The 20,145-nt window shown below is 47.6% G+C and overlaps 1 protein-coding gene across 1 annotated transcript; it reads right to left on the bottom strand.

The window, feature by feature from the left end:
* Nucleotides 1-7,179: 7,179 nt before the first annotated feature.
* Nucleotides 7,180-8,791, bottom strand: GNG8 (G protein subunit gamma 8). The gene is made up of 2 exons (XM_087727061.1): nucleotides 8,636-8,791; nucleotides 7,180-7,334 (listed from the first exon to the last, which is right to left on the bottom strand). Exons 1-2 carry the CDS (start codon nucleotides 8,717-8,719, stop codon nucleotides 7,206-7,208), a joined length of 213 nt encoding a protein of 70 aa, XP_087583187.1. The 5' UTR covers nucleotides 8,720-8,791; the 3' UTR covers nucleotides 7,180-7,205.
* Nucleotides 8,792-20,145: the final 11,354 nt, after the last annotated feature.

Below are 20,145 nucleotides of genomic sequence, written 5' to 3'. Positions count from 1 at the left end.
CCATATCGAGGCCTGGGATCTGGGATCTGGGATCCAGTACGGGCAGGGTTGGGAGCTGGAGGCCCTGGGCATCCTGGCTAAACCGTGGTTAGTTCAAGGGATTCTTCTGATTCTTCTCCATTCGTGGTTCCTTTATCCCTTCTTGACCGTTTCCCTTTCAGAGACCCCAGGAGCTCTGCCCCCCCTACCCCACTGTCCTCTGGTCACAACCGGTCAAGGGGGGGCATGGCCGTACAATTGAAACCCCTCCTTTTGGGGGGGAATTATAGTCTGACCCCCTGGGAGGACACCCGGTTGGGGAAGAGGGATAGAATAAGGCAGTGTTTCTCAACCTTGGCAACTTGAAGATGTCTGGACTTCAACTCCCAGAATTCCCCAGCAGTGGTTAGGACAGTGTTTCTCAACCTTGGCAACTTGAAGATGCCTGGACTTCAACTCCCAGAATTCCCCAGCAGTGGTTAGGACAGTGTTTCTCAACCTTGGCAACTTGAAGATGCCTGGACTTCAACTCCCAGAATTCCCCAGCCAGCGAATGCTGGCTGGGGAATTCTGGGACTTGAAGTCCAGGCATCTTCAAGTTGCCAAGGTTGAGAAACACTGGAATAAGGGACCTCTGTTTTCACGGACCTTAATAATGACAGGTTTAACAACCATTCGTTCAGTGACCGTTCGAAGTTACGTCAGCCCTGAAAAAAGTGACTTACGACCAGTTTTCACACTTACAACGGTTGGAGCGTTCCTGTGGTCACGGGATCAAAATTAACTGACTCATATTTATGACGGTTGCAGCGTCCCGCAGTCACATAAACGCAATGTGTAACCGTCCCAGCTGGTTTCCGACAAGTCAAATGGGGGGATGGGGGGAGAGCAGACTCCCTTAATGACTGTACGATTCACTTAACCACCGGAGCAATTCGCTTAACGACTGTCATAAAATGCTCGCGAAACCCATTTCACAACTTGGCTTGCTTAGCAATGAAAGTTTTAGGCTCGGCTGCGGTCGCAAGCCGAGGATTACCGGGAGAATAGTAGCTGTTTGGGAAAGCTGCGTGGAACTTCCATCGGCAGAAGCAGTGTATCCTCAAAATGAGGGGAGATCTGCTGTTTTGTGGCTCTGCAGGAGCGTTGCAGGGTCTGGCCTGGTTCACTGTCCATCCGTTTCGGGTGCCCTCCCTCTCCGCCTGGCACTGCCAGAGAGCTGGGGGCCAATTCTGTCCTTCCTCCCCCCAGAACTGGCTGGTTCTTTAGACACGGAGCTCTGGTGGAAACGTTTCCATGCCACTTCAGAAGCAGCAGGAAGAAGGGGACGGAGAGGAGGAAAGAAGGAAGTAGAGAAGGAAGGGAGGGTGAAAAGAAAAGAAAGAGAAAATAAGGTGAAATGTGGAGGAGAGGTAGGGGAAGAAGAAAGAGAGAAGGAGAGGAGGGAGGAAGAGAGAAAAAGAGAAGGAGAGAGGGTAGGAAGGAGAAGACAGAGGGTAGGAGTAGGGGAGAAATAAGGGAAGAAAGAAGGGGAAGGAGAAGAGGAAGGAAGGAAGTAGAGAAGGAAGGGAGGGAGAAAAGAAAAGAAAGAGAAAATAAGGTGAAATGTGGAGGAGAGGTAGGGGAAGAAGAAAGAGAAGGAGAGGAGGGAGGAAGAGAGAAAAAGAGAAGGAGAGAGGGTAGGAAGGAGAAGACAGAGGGTAGGAGTAGGGGAGAAGTAAGGGAAGGAAGAAGGGGAAGGAGAGGAGGAAGGAAGGAAGTAGGGAAGGAAGGGAGGGAGAAAAGAAAAGAAAGATAAAATAAGGTGAAATGTGGAGGAGAGGTAGGGGAAGAAGAAAGAGAGAAGGAGAGGAGGGAGGAAGAGAGAAAAAGAGAAGGAGAGAGGGTAGGAAGGAGAAGACAGAGGGTAGGAGTGGGGGAGAAATAAGGGAAGGAAGAAGGAAGGAGAAGAGGAAGGAAGGAAGTAGAGAAGGAAGGGAGGGAGAAAAGAAAGAGAAAACAAGGTGAAATGTGGAGGAGAGGTAGGGGAAGAAGAAAGAGAGAAGGAGAGGAGGGAGGAAGAGAGAAAAAGAGAAGGAGAGAGGGTAGGAAGGAGAAGACAGAGGGTAGGAGTAGGGGAGAAGTAAGGGAAGGAAGAAGGGGAAGGAGAGGAGGAAGGAAGGAAGTAGGGAAGGAAGGGAGGGAGAAAAGAAAAGAAAGATAAAATAAGGTGAAATGTGGAGGAGAGGTAGGGGAAGAAGAAAGAGAGAAGGAGAGGAGGGAGGAAGAGAGAAAAAGAGAAGGAGAGAGGGTAGGAAGGAGAAGACAGAGGGTAGGAGTAGGGGAGAAGTAAGGGAAGGAAGAAGGGGAAGGAGAAGAGGAAGGAAGGAAGTAGAGAAGGAAGGGAGGGAGAAAAGAAAAGAAAGAGAAAATAAGGTGGTGTTATAGCAGGTGCGAAGGATGGTAAACAAAGCATTCCAAACTATACCTTATAAACTTTTAAATGGAATAATAATAATATAAGAATGGCAAAGAAAAAGAATAACTATGTGAATGTATACCTACAACTGTATGTAAGAGAATAAATGACAGTAAAAATATAAAGCATAATATAGGTAAATAATATTTGGTCATAAGTAGCTAAGTTTAAATAAATAAAGAAATGTACATAAAAATGGATGACAAATAATGAGATTATGAACGCAAGATAGAAATGTATAGTAGGGAAAACACTAACTGTAAAGAAACCGAATTCGGAACTGCGGTATGATGTACGATGGAACTTATTGTTCCTATGTTGTTTTTAAGTCAGGTGTTTGTTTCTGTTGATGTGCTTATGTGTTTAAAATAAAATTAAAAAAATTATCACAGAAGCAGCTGGTTTCACCTCCCGAGCTTTGCCAGGCAGACGCGCATTGGCCTGGTCCTGGTTTCCTCTTGATGCGATTTTTTTTTTAAATTAAGAATCTTTGCGTCACTATAAAGCCGACCTAAAGGACAAAAAACACAAGATGGGAAAAGAGAAAGAATGGAAAGAAAAGGAAGACGGAAAGAGGGGAAGAGGACACGAAGCGAAGGGGTGGGGGGTTGTGATCCAGAGACGGGCAAGGGTGCCCTTTTGGGTCCTCCTGCCATCCGTCTCTTTCCGTGATTAATGGACCCTCTTCTGCCGAAGGCATCTTGGCACAGCCGGCCGGCTCTGAAGGGGTATGATTTGTGCGCTCTGAATGCCCATCTGGTGTGGCCTGGCGGCTTCCATTGACGTCTTTAGGAACCTGGGTGCCGGTTTCCGTGGGAGAGAACAGAGCAGCCGTTGGGTAAGGCGTAGAGGGGGTCTTTGTGGGATTTCCCACCCAGAACTCTCTCACACACAGAGACAGCCTAGTGGTTAAGGTCTTGGTCTACGAACCAGGAGATGGCAAGTTCTAGTCCCACCTTCAGGTGAAAAGCAGCTGGCTTTGGGCCGATCCACCAGGAGACGCTGAGTTCTAGCGCCGCTTTAGGGATGAAAGTCAGTTGGATGAATTTGGGCCGATCACCAGGGGGTCGGGAGTTCTAGTTTCACCTTAGGAGTGAAAGCCGGCTGGGCGACGTTGGCCTAGTTACTAGGTGACTGGGAGTTCTAGTACTATCTAGTTCTAGTACTATCTTAGGCACAAGAGCCAGCTGGGTGCCTTTGGGCCAGTCGCTCCCTTTCAACCCAAACCACCTCACAGGGTTGTTTTTTGTGGGGGGATTAGGAGGGGGGGAGGAGTATTAGATATGTTCACCGCCTTGCGTTGTATCTAATAAACAACTAAATTTTCCCTCTATGGACTTGAGGGCGATTTCCCCCCCCCCCAAAAAAAATTGAGTGTGATAGCCGTGTTTTGCGTCCAGCCGGAGCCTCAATTCAGTGGCACCCGCAGAGCGCCTGATTTACGGCGCTTGGCCTAAAACCCCAAGTTCCTTAAAAAAATAGACCTTGATTGACGGCCCACCATCGAGCCCAGAATTTATGCTGCTGAGCAAGACGTGTGTTAAGGGAGTTTGGGCCCATTTTGCGACCTTTCTGGCCCACAGTTGTTAAGTGAATCATCGCAGTCAAATTAGCGACGCGGCTCTTAAGTGAATCTGGCTTCTCCATTGGACTTTGCTGGCCAAGAATGTCACAAAAGCCCCTCCCTGAAAATCTTCTCATTGCAGAAATGGCCCGTTTCCTACGCATCTTTGCCAAAAAGACCCCTCTCTCCCACCCACCCACCCACCCGGCCCGGCAGCTGTCAAACAGAGCTTGAGACAATTTTCAGCGGAAAACCCATTAAAAATAACTCCCCCCCTTCCGATGCCAAGAAATTATGCCGGGCAGGGCGAGGTGAATCAGAGGGAAGAGCGTGGGAGAGTTCGGGGAGAGGGGGGGACTGTTCCCTGACTTGCAAGGACGGGGAGGCAGGCAGGGGGCACATGCAGGAGGAGACTTGGAGCTGGGTCCCTGTGCCAGAGATAAGGCCGCTGTGGCAGGATAGAGAGCCCCCCCCCTCCAGTGGGTGCTTCTGAGCATCTTCGTGCAACATCAGAGAAGGGTGGCCAGAAACCGCATCTGTGGTCCTTCCCCAGAAGGGAAGATTTGGGGAGGGGGTGTCGGGTGCTGAGTGGTGGACGATCCGCCTTCCCATTAGGAGCGCTACGACACGCGATTCTGCAATGGACGGACCGAACACCCTTTCCGATATCCGTATGACACGTTCCGTGTCTCCGTGGGCTGGACGACGGTGCCTGAGCACCACAGACGGGGCTGAGATGGGTGGGGAAAGAAGGGGGCTGATGTGATGCACAATGCTCCAATCCTCTGGGGTGGGGTGGGGAGGGAGGGAGGGAGGGGGGGCATCGTGGTCCAGGGTTGGGACCGGCCGAGCATCGGTCTCACCCGTGGGAAATCACTCCCTTCTCCAAGCCATAATTATGAGTCACAAGGCTTTTGTTCGCAAACCGGGTGCCGAGTCATTGGACGGGAAGAGCCAGGAAAATATCCCTGGGACTGTCCCACCTTCAGTGACTTCGTTTTATAATTTTATGGCTTTATCTTCTATTTGATTTCCTTTTATTACGTTGTTGTATTATTTATTTTATTTTACATTATTTTATTTATTGGATATTTTGTTATCTCACTCTTTATTATTTTTTATTTTATTTTATTTCTACTTCATTTTAGTTACTTGACGATTGTCTTATTCCATTCAATACATTTTATTCGTTTTGCTTTTTCATTATCGTGTGTTACACGTTTTATTTTGCTTTTATCTTTTATCTTCCTTGATTGTATTCATTACTTACTTTATTTATTTGTGTTGCTTCGTTGTGTTCATCTCATCTTTTCATTTTGATTTTTTTTTATTTTTGGATGTTGCCTATTTTACGTCAGGTTTCATCTTGCTTTATTTTATTTACTTCGTATTTTATGATTTCATTTTCAAGCCGTACAAAGAAGGGCTCTCTGCTTTTCCCACGGATATTTTCGGTGTTGTGTGACTGTCATCATTTCTGACCTACCCAGCTGATGATTCACTTAAGAACTTTAGTGATTCACTTAACAAAAAAAAAAGGGTAATAAAACTGGCCACAACTCCTTAACAACCCCCCTCGTTTAGCAACAGAACTTCTGGCCGTGGCTGTGCTTACAATTCCAGGACAAAGTGATACGTCACTGTTTTTCAGTTGCCGTCGTAACTTGGAGCAGTTGCTAAACGAACGGCCGTACGTTGAGGACAACCTGCAATTACAGTTTTTATTATCTTCACTTTGTAAGGGTGGAAAGATTGTTGGGGGAGTGCAATTGTGCACAGGGGGGTCTTGAAGGCCAACGATGACCCCATAACAGTGGTGGGTTGTAAATCCCGTTCCAACCGGTACAGCCGGCGGCATCCTCTTTGACGGGCACAGTGCGTGCGTGCGTTTTAGCACCTCTGCGATGCTCTGCGACACTTCAGCTGCTCCGCAGAGCGTCGCACAGGTGCTGTACGCACCATGTGCCTGCGCGGAAGCGTAGAAGCCTTTAAACTCCGGTAAGGAGCTCGGCCGAGCGGGTCCTCCGGAGCACCGTACGGGGACGGTATCTGGTGCTCCGGGCTGGCTCCTGTTACGCCCGTACCGGGGTGTGCCTCTTGCAACCCACCACTGCCCCAGCTGGCGTCTCCCTTGCCGTCTTCTTCCTCTCTGGCTGTTTGCAAATTGGATTTTGGCTTTGAGGGGAAAAATCCATCACACGTTTCCGGCAATTTTCATTTCCAGAGCTCTGGAGTTGCGGTAATGATTTTACGATAATGGAAGGTTATTTAGTCATTCCACCACAGCAGAGAACAAAGTGGAGATTTAATCCATCATTCGTAAGCCGGTTATTGTTGCTGTTGTTGTTGTTATTATTATTATTATTATTATTATTATTATTGTTATTATTATTTTACAGACGCTTAATGGGTTACTGACAAATTTTGTTTGGATGAAAATAAAAGCAAAGAAGTGGGAAGAAAGGACTAAACATTTATTAGCATAAACTCAGGTCAAGAAAATTTCGGGCGGTTTTAATCTTCCAGGCAACTGGATCTCGGTGACGATGAGGACTAGAAGCTTCCTTTTTTTTTCCAGTTGAAACCAGGCTGATCCGGTTGTTGTACGATGCTTCTTGTTCAACTTGGGAGAAACAATCCGGATATTTATATTTGTAAATATATATATTGCAGGGAAATAAAAAAGCAGGACGCATTAGAGCAGTGTTTCTCAACCTTGGCGACTTTAAGTCCTGTGGACTTCAACTCCCAGAATCCCCCAGCCAGCACAGCTGGTTGTAAGTCAAGGACTGCCTCCATGCCATCCCTCCCTATTAAATCCCAATTTTTGTTCCTAGGCCGAAGGATTTTGGGGAAGGGGCTTCTTCTTCTTCGGGATTGGGCAGCCTATAAAAGACCCGAGGTGGCGCAGTGGTTAGGGTGCAGCACTGCAGGCTACTTCAGCTGACTGCAGTTCTGCAGTTCGGCTGTTCAAATCTCACCGGCTCAGGGTTGACTCAGCCTTCCATCCTTCCGAGGTGGGTGAAATGAGGACCCGGATTGTTGGGGGCAATATGCTGACTCTCTGTAAACCGCTTAGAGAGGGCTGAAAGCCCCATGAAGCGGTATATGTCTAACTGCTATTGCTATAAATCTAATAAATTAAATTAAATTAATTAATTATTCTTCTTACCCAAAGCAGTTGGGGAGGGGGCCGTCCTGGGCTCACAGCACAATGCAGAAGAGCCGTTTCTCTCGGAAAGGGTTCTCGGCCGAGGAGACGGGCATGACCAAAGGGTCCTCCTTGGCGTGAGCTTCGCAGTAGGCCAGGAGATCGGCTGCCGCCTTGGACACCTGAGCCAGAGGAGGAAGGAGGAAGCGCGGAAGACAGACATTAGCTAGACTACTGCACTGCATGACTTCGGGAGCAGCCCTAGACGTCTGTTCATTAAGCATTTGATGTTCGGGACTCACTCCCTTGGCTCCCGAAGCCTTTCGCTAGACTACTGCATCGCATTATTTCAGGAGCAGCCCTGGGCAACTGTTCAGTGGGCATTTCTTGGCTCCCGAAGCCTTTCGCTCAGTGTTTCTCCTCCACAAGTCTTTTTTATTTCCATTTCATTCTATACAATCACATGTTTACTGTGCATAACCGAGGCATATAACATTGGGTAATAAACACAGCCCTCACTTTTATAGAAAATGCCCCCTACAATACAAACCCAATATACCACCTTAGCCCACCATTCACCCTCTTTCATCCCCCTCCAACTTTCATTCTTCCTTCTCTCATACCCCTCTACACCTACTTCCCCTCCCCCTCTATCTAACCCTAACCCTATCACTCCCTCTCTTAATCCATTCCCTCCCTTCCTTCTCTTCCTCCTCTCTCTCACTCTCTCCACCCTCCTCCTCCTCTCCACCCTCCTTCCAAGGTGGCGCAGTGGTTAAATGCAGCACTGCAGGCTACTGCTAGATCAGCAGTTCAGCGGTTCAAATCTCACCGGCTCAGGGTTGACTCAGCCTTCCATCCTTCCGAGGTGGGTGAAATGAGGACCCAGATTGTTGGGGGCAATATGCTGACTCTCTGTAAACCGCTTAGAGAGGGCTGAAAGCCCTATGAAGCGGTATATAAGTCTACTGCTATTGCTATTTCACTCAGCTCCTCCCTTCGGTATACTTCTATTACCTTCCAATATATTCGGTTTGTTCTGTTTTGACACTAACATTAAAAAGCCACAGTATACAAGTGCAATCATGCTTTAGAATTTAACACATATTATATTTCCCCCCTCCCCCCCCTCCCCCTAGATCCCCACCTCCCTTCCCCCCCCCCCGACTTCCCAGAGACCATACATGGTATAACTTTTTGCCAATCACAGTCTAAAATTATCTCTACATTGAACTCAGCTTCTTGCTGTTACCCAAATTTTTAACAGTTTAAGTTATTACTGATTTTAAGCATAAGCTATCTGAAGAGCTCAGTGTTTCTCAACCTTGGCGACTTTAAGTCCTGCGGACTTCAACTCCCAGAATCCCCCAGCCAGCTGTGCTAGACTACTTCACCATTTTACTTCAGGAGCAGCACATGTTCGGGCCCCAACTTCCTGGCTCCAAAGGAGACACCCCCACCCCACACACACACGCACACTTACCTTCATGCGGTCGATGTTGACCTCGAGTTTCAGCTGTTCTACCGTCTTGCGCGCCTCCGCAATCTTGGCCATGTTGTTGGACATGCCGCTCCTACACACGCACACACACGGAGGGGGAGGGCGCGGGGGACACACCTTGCAGGTTGGCACACGGAGACAAAAAAAACCAGTTGTCGCGTTCGGAGCGAATGGGGAAGCGCCGAGTCCCTTCCCAGGCGAGAAGATATTCATGCAAAAGAGACATTTTTTGCATTTGCCATCATCAACACAATCCTCGGCTTTCAGAATGCACTTCTCTCTCTCTCTCTCTCTCTCTCTCACACACACACACACAAGCCTGCATGGTCTATACCAGTGTTTCTCAACCTTGGCAACTTGAAGATGTCCGGACTTCAACTCCCAGAATTCCCCAGCAGTGGTTAGGACAGTGTTTCTCAACCTTGGCAACTTGAAGATGTCCGGACTTCAACTCCCAGAATCCCCCAGCCAGCATTCGCTGGCTGGGGAATTCTGAGAGTTGAAGTCCGGACATCTTCAAGTTGCCAAGGTTGAGAAACACTGGTCTATACAGTGTCTAACAGTCCCGCTCAGTGACCAAACTCCCCCAATTTGGAAAATCCCATCCGAGAGGAACACAAGTGATTAAAGATATCCAGTTCCTGCAACCGTTCATCGTATGTTTTATATCCTCCAGTCCCCTAATCCTCTTTGTGGCTCTTCTCTGCGCTCTTTCTAGAGACCAATTAATTAACCCATGTTGGTTTCCTATGCCCAGCCATCTTTCTTGCCAGAATTAAAGAGAAAATGACAGAAAAGAATAACAGAATTGGAAGGGACCTTGGAGGTCTTCTAGTCCAACCCCCTGCCTAGGCAGGAAACCCCGGGCCACTTCAGACAAATGGCTATCCAACATCTTCTTAAAAACTTCCAGTGTAGGGCATTCACAACTTCTGGAGGCAACTTCTGTTCCACTGATTAATTGTTGTAACTGTCAGGAAATTTCTCCTCAGTTCTAAGTTGCTTCTCTCCTTGATTAGTTTCCACCCATTGCTTCTTCTTCTACCCTCAGATGCTTTGGAGAATCCCTCCCTCCCTTACTCCTTCCTTCCTTCCTTCCTTCCTTCCTTCCTTCCTTCCTTCCTTCCTTCCTTCCATCCATCCATAGAATAAAATAGAATAGAATAACAGAGTTGGAAGGGACCTTGGAGGTCTTCTAGTCCAACCCCCTGCCTAGGCAGGAAACCCTATACCGTTTCAAACAAATGGCTATCCAACATCTTCTTAAAGACTTCCAGTGTTTACAACTTCTGGAGGCAACTTCTGTTCCACTGGTTAATTGTTCTCACTGTCAGGAAATTCCTCCTTCCTTCTAAGTTGCTTCTCTCCTTGATTAGTTTCCACCCATTGCTTCTTGTCCTGCCCTCAGGTGCTTTGGAGAATCCCTCCCTCTCTTGCTCCTTCCCTCCTTCCTTCCTTCCTTCCTTCCTTCCTCCCTCCCTCCCTCCCTCCCTCCCTCCCTTCCTTCCTTCCTTCCTTCCTTCCTTCCTTCCTTCCTTCCATAGAATAAAATAGAATAGAATAACAGAGTTGGAAGGGACCTTGGAGGCCTTCTAGTCCAACCCCCTGCCTAGGCAGGAAACCTTATACCGTTCCAGACAAATGGCTATCCAACATCTTCTTAAAGACTTCCAGTGTTGGGGCATTCACAACTTCTGGAGGCAACTTCTGTCCCACTGATTCATTGTTCTGACTGTCAGGAAATTTCTCCTCAATTCTAAGCTGCTTCTCTCCTTGATTAGTTTCCACCCATTGCTTCTTGTCCTGCCCTCTGGTGCCTTGGAGAATAGTTTGGCTCCCTCTTCTTTGTGGCAACCCCTGAGATATCGGAAGACTGCTATCCTGTCTCCCCTAGTCCTTCTTTCCATTAAACTAGACATACCCAGTTCCTGCAACCGTTCCTCGTATGTTTTAGCCTCCCGTCCCCTAATCCTCTCTGTGGCTCTTCTCTGCACTCTTTCTAGAGACCAATTAACCCATGTTGGTTTCCTGTGCCCAGCTATCTTTCTTGCCAGAATTAAAGAGAAAATGAGATGGAGAGGGGAGGGGGCAGGCTACTGAAGGGATGAAGGGACCGAGTGACAGTGGGAGACTCAACGCCTGCCCTACTTTCCAAAGGAAAAGGGCACCGGACCCCCAACCTGGCAGAGCGACCATTTGCAGGGGGGGCAAATGCTGTTAATTAGCTCCCTCCTTATGCCACCCACCCACCCGCTGCTCCCTGGCCTGCGTCTCCAGGTTCAAAGCCACCAGCTAATTGCACAGCCCTCCTGCGCGGCAGATGGAAGGAAACTGCCGGGGGGAAAAAAGCTTAGGACACAGCTAGAGATTTCGGGTGGGTGGGTGGATGGATGTGCCCGTGTAGGAAGGGGGGGGCCCTTTGGAGGCAGCCCCTCCCTGCCAAAGGCTCCTATTCTCATAAGAGGCGAGGTGTTAATATGGCTTCGTAATCCTTTGGTGAGGCCACGCTTGGAATCCTGCATCCAGTTTTGGTCGCCACAATATTAAAAAAAAAAGATTTTGAGCCTCTGGAAATAGCAGTTAGACTTATATACCGCTTCCTAGGGCTTTCAGCCCACTCTAAGCGGTTTACAGAGTCAGCATATCGCCCCCAACAATCCGATAGATAGATAGACAGAAAGACAGACAGAGTTAGATAGATAGATAGATGATAGATAGATAGATAGATAGATAGATAGATAGATAGATAGCAATAGCAGTGAGACTTATATACCGCTTCATAGGGCTTTCAGCCCTCTCTAAGGGGTTTACAGAGTCAGCATATCGCCCCCAACAACAATCCGGGTCCTCATTTTACCCACCTCGGAAGGATGGAAGGCTGAGTCAACCCTGAGCCGGTGAGATTTGAACAGCCGAACTGCAGAACCGCAGTCAGCTGAAGTAGCCTGCAGTGCTGCATTTAACCACTGCGCCACTTCGGGTGCAAGAGTGCAGAGAAGAGCAAGGAAAAGGATTAGGGGACTGGAGCCTAAAACAGTTTCTGGAATTGAATCCGTTGAGTTTAAGGAAAAGAAGGACTAGGGAGGGACATGACAGCACTCTTCCAATATTTGAGAGAGTCTAATATTTGATATTCCCAATACTAATCCTTCAAAGCCCCTGAAGGCAGGACTAGAAGCAACAGATGAAAATTAATCCAGGAGAGAAGCAAACCTAGAACAAAGGAGAAACTTCCTTAATTGCTAATTAATGAAATGCTAACTAATTAATTCAACGGAATGAAACCTCCATAAGTTGTGGCTGGTCCAACTTCTGGAGGTTTTTAAAAACAGACTGGGCAATTATTTGTCCAGAATGGTATAGGATGGTATAGGATGGTATAGGATCTCCTGCTTGAGCAGTGGGGGGTTAGACTAGAACAGTGTTTCTCAACCTTGGCAACTTGAAGATGTCCGGACTTCAACTCCCAGAATTCCCCAGCAGTGGTTAGGACAGTGTTTCTCAACCTTGGCAACTTGAAGATGTCCGGACTTCAACTCCCAGAATTCCCCAGCCAGCGAATGCTGGCTGGGGAATTCTGGGAGTTGAAGTCCGGACATCTTCAAGTTGCCAAGGTTGAGAAACACTGGACTAGAAGACCTCCAGGATCCCTTTCAACTCTGTTCTCTTATTCGGTTAAGAGTTCGTTTTGGGCAGTGCCTCTGAGAATACGCAGAGTCCTTTCGAAACCCACAAGGGGGGTCAAGCCCCTCTCTTTCCCTCCCCCTTTCCAATTTCTGGGGACTAACCCCAAATTTGGAATCCGGAATGTTTCTGGCAGTTCGCTCTGTTGTTTTTACTCATTTTCTGGGGGATTCTGGGAAGAAATACAATTGGCAGCGCTGGCAAAATCAAAGGGTGGCAAAACCAGCTTGCAGTGCCAGGTGCCCGGTGCCAGTTGCCGAGAAAGGAAGACTCTGAGCACACACAGAGGGCTTTTTAACTGTTTTTTTCTGCTTTCCTGGTAGGGAAGCCAGATCTTTCAGCTGCCCTGCCCTGCCAGCTGGGACCCAATCCAGCTCGGCTTGGCACCTGATGCCAAGGGAGAAGACGGCTCCCTCATCTCTGCTTTGCACAGATAAATATCAGGAAAGAGACCCCTGGAGATCCTTTGCACAAAGAAAGGACCTCGGGAGCAGAGAAAATAGCATTTAGGGATCACACACCCTACAGCTTTAGGTTAGGTTAGGGCGGCTGGCACAAGCGAGAGGCATTTCATTAGGGCTTAAAGATGGCTAAAATATTTAAAAGCGAGTTCTTTTAAAATAAAGCGGTGAAATGTTTAACGCCAATATTCATTATTGCAATGTTTTAAGCGTTTGTTCTGTTGCCTTCCTTTGTTCTAAGCTGCCTGGAGTCATCTCTAAGTGAGATGGGCGGCATATACATTTCGTAATAAATAAAATTATGATGCAAAGGGAAGGATTAAAAATAAAACTGCCATGATCCAAGTGGTTTACATTTATGCTACTTCCTTTTTTCCCTTAATTAAAAATAGGAGGGAAACCCAAACTTACTTTTCAACAAGGACCTAGTTAAACCAGTGTTTCTCAACCTTGGCCACTTGAAGATGTCCGGACTTCAACTCCCAGAATTCCCCAGCCAGCGAATGCTGGCTGGGGAATTCTGGGAGTTGAAGTCCGGACATCTTCAAGTGGCCAAGGTTGAGAAACACTGTCCTAACCACTGCTGGGGAATTCTGGGAGTTGAAGTCCGGACATCTTCAAGTGGCCAAGGTTGAGAAACACTGAGTTAAACGTTCAAATTTGCTTTCCCAAAAAGACTATAATTGTATTTATATCGTATTCAGAGACCGCAACTCTGGACGTTGATAAACAAAAGTAAACAAAAGCTTGCTGGTTTTAGAAGTTTCAAATTAAATTGATTTTTAATTGCAGCAGAAAAGCATCTGGTACTTCTACAGCGATTAAGTCCACATTTCCTCTGAGATGCTGAAGGACTGCCAATATAGTATTTCAGGAGGCAGCGCATGAAACATTAGTGCTTCCTAAACTGCTAATATTCCGAATATTCCATCTTGGCTCTCACTGTTAGCTGTAGGTAACTTTCTCCTATAGGCAGGGGAAAATGGGAATTTCTGATCTTCGGAACCTTTAATGTGTGAGGATGCAAATCAAGTGAAACATTAAAAAGTTTGCAAAGAAAGAAAGGAAGGAGGGAAGGAGGGAGGGAAGGAAGGAGAGAAGGAGAGAAGAAAGGAAGGAAGGAAGGAGGGAAGAAAGGAGGGAATCTAAGAGAAAAGAAAGAAAGGAAGGAGGGAAGGAGGGAAGGAAGGAGGGAATGTATGAGAGAAGGAAGGGGGGAAGGAGAGAGGAAAGGGAGGGGGAAGGGAAGGAGAAAAGGAGAAAAGGAAGGGGGGAAGGAAGGAGGGAAGGAGAGAAGGAGGGAGGGAAGCAAGGGGAGTGGGAGAGAAGAAACGAGGGAAGGAAAGAGGGAGGGAGGGAAGAAGAAGCCTAACTTTTGATGTCTATAACGATTTTGTTATTATGGAAATGTCTCGAAATGTAGTTAAATGTAAAGCAAAACAGTGGTGGATGTTGTATTGTCTTTTGCAATATATTGGCTGTTGTATTTTTCTTTTACTAATAAAAAACAATAAAAATAAAAAATAAAAAAAAAATAAAAAGTTTGCAAAGATGCAGAAAAAACAGGTTGGTTCGCAGCAGCCCGAAATCAAAATTCAGGTAGCTTTTTAAAAAAATGAATAATAACCTTTCATTCAAAGCCATCTTTGGACTCAGGGTTTTAAAAAATCCGACTGGACTTGACTTAAAGACATATTGCACCTTATTTAATATAAGGCTTTTGGTCTCTTGCTACCTTTTAGATGGAATCGAGAGAAGAAAAAGTGAAAAGTGGTTTTTTTAGCAGGTGGGCGCTGAGTATTTATCGGTGTTGTTTCTTCAAACTTAGAAAGAGCTGGATGGATGGCTAATACCTCTGTCTTGAAAAGAAACTAGAGGTCCCTTGTCTTTGATGTTTCTTTTTGGTGAGTTTTTATTTTATTTTATCATTCCCCTAGTTTGTATTTTAAGGTGGGATGTCACCACTGAATAAAGGAACTCTTCAGAAAAAGCATCTGTTTTGATGCCTCTGGATCAAATCGGTTAGCCAGAAAAGATGCTACCAGACCTAGGTGAGTCCCGACACCTGTCCATCAAAACACAGGTGCAAAGAAGCAATTGAAATCTTGGTTTTGATCAAGAGGGGGGTCTCCAAACCCCTTCCCTCCTCCCACCCCAAATCCTGGCTTTAGAAGAAGGCGGTTTTTCTGGGGGTGCAAGAGTTGTTTGTTTCATCCTCCCATTTCTCCAGAATCTGGGGTACCAAATGCCAGCTACCCACCCACCCCGAAAACACACAATGCCCAAGTGGGAGACTTCTTCTTTCTCCATTTCCCCCCTCCCTCCAAAAATCCAGTGGCTCCGGGTTCAAAGAATAAGAAATCACGGAGAGTTCCTACCTGTTGCAGCTTCAGGGAGGGAGTGCTGGGTCTCTGGGTGGTGTGAGCAGCTGGTGGAAGGTCCCTGCTGGGGTTTGGCAGACAAAGAGCAGAAGAAAGGGACTTGCGGCTGCCAGTGGCTGCTCCCCCCCCCCGCCCCCCGGCTAGGAGAAGCTGTTTTATATGCAGAGGGGAGGCTGGGCCAGAAGATCTAAGGTTGGAGGCCTGCTTTATGGAAGCATTTGGAGATGTCCAAGATCCAGGGTTTCAGGATTAGCAACTTGAAGAGGAGTGGACTTCAACTCCCAGAATTCCCCAGCCACCGTGCTAGTAAACATTTAAGGACGGGAGGACTTCAACTCCCAGAATTCCCCAGCCAGCGTCCTAGTAAACATTTAAGACGGGAGGACTTCAACTCCCAGAATTCCCCAGCCAGCGTCCTAGTAAACATTTAAGAGGCGAGGACTTCAACTCCCAGAATTCCCCAGCCAGCGTCCTAGTAAACATTTAAGACGGGAGGACTTCAACTCCCAGAATTCCCCAGCCAGCGTCCTAGTAAACATTTAAGATTGGAGGACTTCAACTCCCAGAATTCCTCAGCCAGCGTCCTAGTAAACATTTAAGACGGGCGGACTTCAACTCCCAGAATTCCCCAGCCAGCGTCCTAGTAAACATTTAAGACGGGCGGACTTCAACTCCCAGAATTCCCCAGCCAGCGTCCTAGTAAACATTTAAGACTGGAGGACTTCAACTCCCAGAATTCCTCAGCCAGCGTCCTAGTAAACATTTAAGACGGGCGGACTTCAACTCCCAGAATTCCCCAGCCAGCATCCTAGTAAACATTTAAGACGGGAGGACTTTAACTCCCAGAATTCCCCAGCCAGCATCCTAGTAAACATTTAAGATGTCCGGACTTCAACTCCCAGAATTCCCCAGCCAGCGTCCTAGTAAACATTTAAGACGGGAGGACTTCAACTCCCAGAATTCCCCAGCCAGCGTCCTAGTAAACATTTAAGATGTCCAGACTTCAACTCCCAGAATTCCCCAGCCAGCGTCCTAGTAAACAGTTAAGATGGGAGGACTTCAACTCCCAGAATTCCCCAACCAGCGTCCTAGTAAACATTTAAGATTGGAGGACTTCAACTCCCAGAATTCCCCAGCCAGCGTGCTAGTAAACATTTAATACGGGAGGACTTCAACTCCCAGAATTCCCCAGCCAGCGTCCTAGTAAACATTTAAGATGCGAGGACTTCAACTCCCAGAATTCCTCAGCCAGCGTCCTAGTAAACATTTAAGATGCGAGGACTTCAACTCCCAGAATTCCCCAGCCAGCGTCCTAGTAAACATTTAAGACGGGAGGACTTCAACTCCCAGAATTCCCCAGCCAGCGTCCTAGTAAACATTTAAGACGGGAGGACTTCAACTCCCAGAATTCCTCAGCCAGCGTCCTAGTAAACAGTTAAGATGGGAGGATTTCAACTTCCTGGCTAGCTGGGGGATTATGGGAAATGAAGTCCAGACGTCTTCAAGTTGCTAACTTTGAGAAACACCGCATTAAGAGTCCTGGACAGGGGCTTTATGACCGAGGTCCATGTACAAGGTCTCAGCATCCCACGCCTTTGGCCAGGTTAGAACTAACCGAGTTTCGTAGCAAGGTATAGGGCAGTGATGGTGAATCTTTTCGGCATTGAGTGCCAAAAAGGTTGCGCAGAAACGTCGCACATGCGTGCTTGTCAGGGTCGTGGTGCTCCGGAAAAGCTGAACTTCTGGGTTCTGGTGCGCGTGCACTGCACGCCCAACCATCAGCTGCCCGGCGCCCATGCGCAGGCTGGTTTTCAGCAGTGCCGTGTGCACGAACAGCTGATCGTCCCATGTGCGTGCATGCCAGAAACCCAGAAGACAGACAGGCAAGGCCGTGTATGCCAGGCAACATGGCTTCGCATGGGAATGTAGGTTTGCCATCCCGGGCTTAGGGTACCAATCCCAAGAGATAATGTTTCTCTACGTTATGTTTTTTTTTCTTTAAAAAAAAAGACAAAAATCAGGGGGGTGAAAATTAGCTCTGGGTCTCACAGGTTGACAAGATGGTTCGGAATAAAATTCTGGAGAATTTTGTAAAAATCTGCCAGCAATGTTAGATTTTTTAGCATCGTTTAGAGCAGTGTTTCTCAACCTTGGCCACTTGAAGATGTCCGGACTTCAACTCCCAGAATTCCCCAGCCAGCGAATGCTGGCTGGGGGATTCTGGGAGTTGAAGTCCGGACATCTTCAAGTGGCCAAGGTTGAGAAACACTGTCCTAACCACTGCTGGGGAATTCTGGGAGTTGAAGTCCGGACATCTTCAAGTTGCCAAGGTTGAGAAACACTGTCCTAACCACTGCTGGGGAATTCTGGGAGTTGAAGTCCGGACATCTTCAAATTCCCAAGGTTGAGAAACACTGATTTAGAGGGAGGGTGGAAACCACCTTGGGTGCAGTGCCAATGTTGGCCACAGGAGGGCAGAGCAGGCAAGACAATCACCCCACGGAAGGCATCTATTACTAACAAATATTCTTGGAAAATTCCTCCCAGCCTCTGAAATTCGATCCCGCTACCAAATTTGGAGATCAGGCAACTTGCTAGACCTGAGTGAGCAAAAGGGAATTTCTGAGCTCATATAAATATGTGGCTGGCCTGATTCTTATCACCTGGTTAATGCGGTCTTTCTCAACTGTGTTGACTTCAAACAGTGGTTCTCAACCTGTGGGTCGGGGGGGGGGGGCTTTGGGGGTCGAACAAAGGGTCTCCTAAGTCCTAAGACCATCGGAAAACACATATTTTTTAGGAAAACACATATTTTCGATGGTCTTAGGAACCGAGACACCAATTTTATAGTTGGGGGTCACCACGACATGAGGAACTGTATTAAAGGGTCGCGGCATTGGGAAGGTTGAGAACCACTGCCTTAAAAAAATCTGTGTGGACTTCAACTCCCAGAATTCCCCAGGCAGTCCTGTTGGAGTTAATAGAGTCCTGCTGGCTGGGGAATTCTGGGAGTTGAAGTCCACATATCTCACAAAGTTGCTAAGATTAACAAACACAGTGGTCACAAATGCAGAAGTTGAGTCTCCATTGCACACTTAATTATAGCAATAGCAATAGTTAGACTTATATACCGCTTCATAGGGCTTCCAAATGCTTTCTTCTGCTTTTCCCTTCCAGTTCTGGATTTTCTAGTGATGAGAAATAATTCTAAATAGGGGTCAGAAGAACCACGAGTGCAATAGCAATAGCAATAGTTAGACTTATATACCGCTTCATAGAGCTTTCAGCCCTCTCTAAGCGGTTTACAGAGTCAGCATATCGCCCCCAACAACAATCCGGGTCCTCATTTCACCCACCTCGGAAGGATGGAAGGCTGAGTCAACCTTGAGCCTGGTGGGATTTGAACAGCCAGAACTGCAGTCAGCTGAAGTAGCCTGCAGTGCTGCATTTAACCACTGCGCCACCTTATATGTCTGCATTTGTTAGATTTTTTTTTGCTGGGCACTGGGACCCTTACAGCTGTCATAAATAACAAGCCAAGGGTCTAAATTTTGATCACGTGGCCACAGGAATGCAGCAATTGTGAATTGTGACGGTCAGAGGTCCCTTTTTTCCAATGCTGTTGTAACTTGGATCAGTAACTTGGTCGTAAGTCGAGGACTAGTAGTACCCATAGAAGGGGAGATTTTTGACGCCCCCGGGGGCTAAATCCTTGCTTGTCTCTTCCAGAGATCCTGGGTGATCTCTGTGCCTCCAACACAGAGGAAGGCAGCTGAGTGCGAGTGTGGGTCTTCCTGTCTGTGTTTGTGTGTGTGTGTGGAGTTCTTTTGCACAAGGGCTGCATGGGAGCCTGATGGAAGCCAGATGAAGCTCAGTTCCTTTGACCTGATGTCATGTGGCTGCCTTCGGCTCAGGCATGTGTGCGCACAGCGTGTGCCTCTGTAGCAGCCCCTTCTGGCTCCCCTTCTGCCAGCTGCGATAAGGGGGCTGCAGGGGGGCTAAAATTAACCATGGGGGGGGGAGGAAGGAAATTCTTGGGGCAGCGTCTGGAAGAGATCAGAGCGTTGCCAGACAGCCGGTCGGGGAAGGAGAACGACGGAAGCCAAGCAGGCACAAAGGAGAGGCTGAAATGGAGCCTTTTTCTTCCGACCAGGGAGAGCAGGGTGGTTCAGGGCAGTCTACCTGCAGGATGGGGCCAGGGAGGGAGTTTCTGCAAGGCCAGAGGGAGCAGAAATCCTTCTGGGTTTTTTTTTAGAACTGCCGGCAAGCAAATCTTTGCCTCCTTTTTTTCAGGAAAAGAAGAGTGCAGAGGCAGCAAAGGTTGATCCCTTCGGCCGAGAGGGGCTTGGAGGCTCCCCACATGTTGAAGGAGGCACTGGTAGTTTTGGGGTCCCTTCATTCTGTACGGATATTTATGTTATATGGGAGTGGGTGAATCTGTGCGTTTCCATTTCTATGAAGAAAAAACACCAGATAGAGGGAGGGGGGAGACGAAAAGAAAAAAAAGAAGGAAGGAAGGAAGGAAGGAAGGAAGGAAGGAAGGAAGGAAGGAAGGAAGGAAGGAAGGAAGGAAGGAAGGAAGGAAAGAAGAGGGACATGAGAGGGAGGGAGGGAAGGGGAAGACAAAGAAAGAAGGAAGGAAGGAAGGAAGGAAGGAAGGAAGGAAGGAAGGAAAGAAAGAAAGAAGAGGGAGATGAGAGGGAGGGGGAGGGAGGGAAAGGGAAGACAAAGAAAGAAAGAAAGAAAGAAAGAAGGAAGGAAGGAAGGAAGGAAGGAGGAAGGAAGGAAGGAAGGAAGGAAGGAAGGAAGGAAAGAAAGAAGAGGGAGATGAGAGGGAGGGGGAGGGAGGGAAGGGGAAGACAAAGAAAGAAAGAAAGAAAGAAAGAAAGAAAGAAAGAAAGAAAGAAAAAGAAAGAAGGAAGGAAGGAAGGAAGGAAGGGGGAGGAGAGAGAGGAAGGGAGGGAGG

This window comes from Thamnophis sirtalis, unplaced genomic scaffold (genome assembly GCF_051295495.1).
Source record: "Thamnophis sirtalis isolate CommonGarterSnake01/CBP01778 unplaced genomic scaffold, rThaSir2_p1.2 scaffold_13, whole genome shotgun sequence".
Lineage (NCBI taxonomy): Eukaryota > Metazoa > Chordata > Lepidosauria > Squamata > Natricidae > Thamnophis > Thamnophis sirtalis.
The sequence above is the reverse complement of the archived record's forward strand: the minus strand, read 5'-3'. Positions and strand labels throughout refer to the sequence as shown.

What these genes read in the sequence shown, in the direction of transcription:
- GNG8 (XM_087727061.1), bottom strand. Translation starts at nt 8,719, where the DNA reads ATGTCCAACAACATGGCCAAGATTGCGGAGGCGCGCAAGACGGTAGAA. An exon ending in TCAACATCGACCGCATGAAG is followed by an intron (nt 7,335 to 8,635) that starts GTAAGTGTGCGT and finishes CCTCTGGCTCAG; the next exon opens with GTGTCCAAGGCGGCAGCCGA.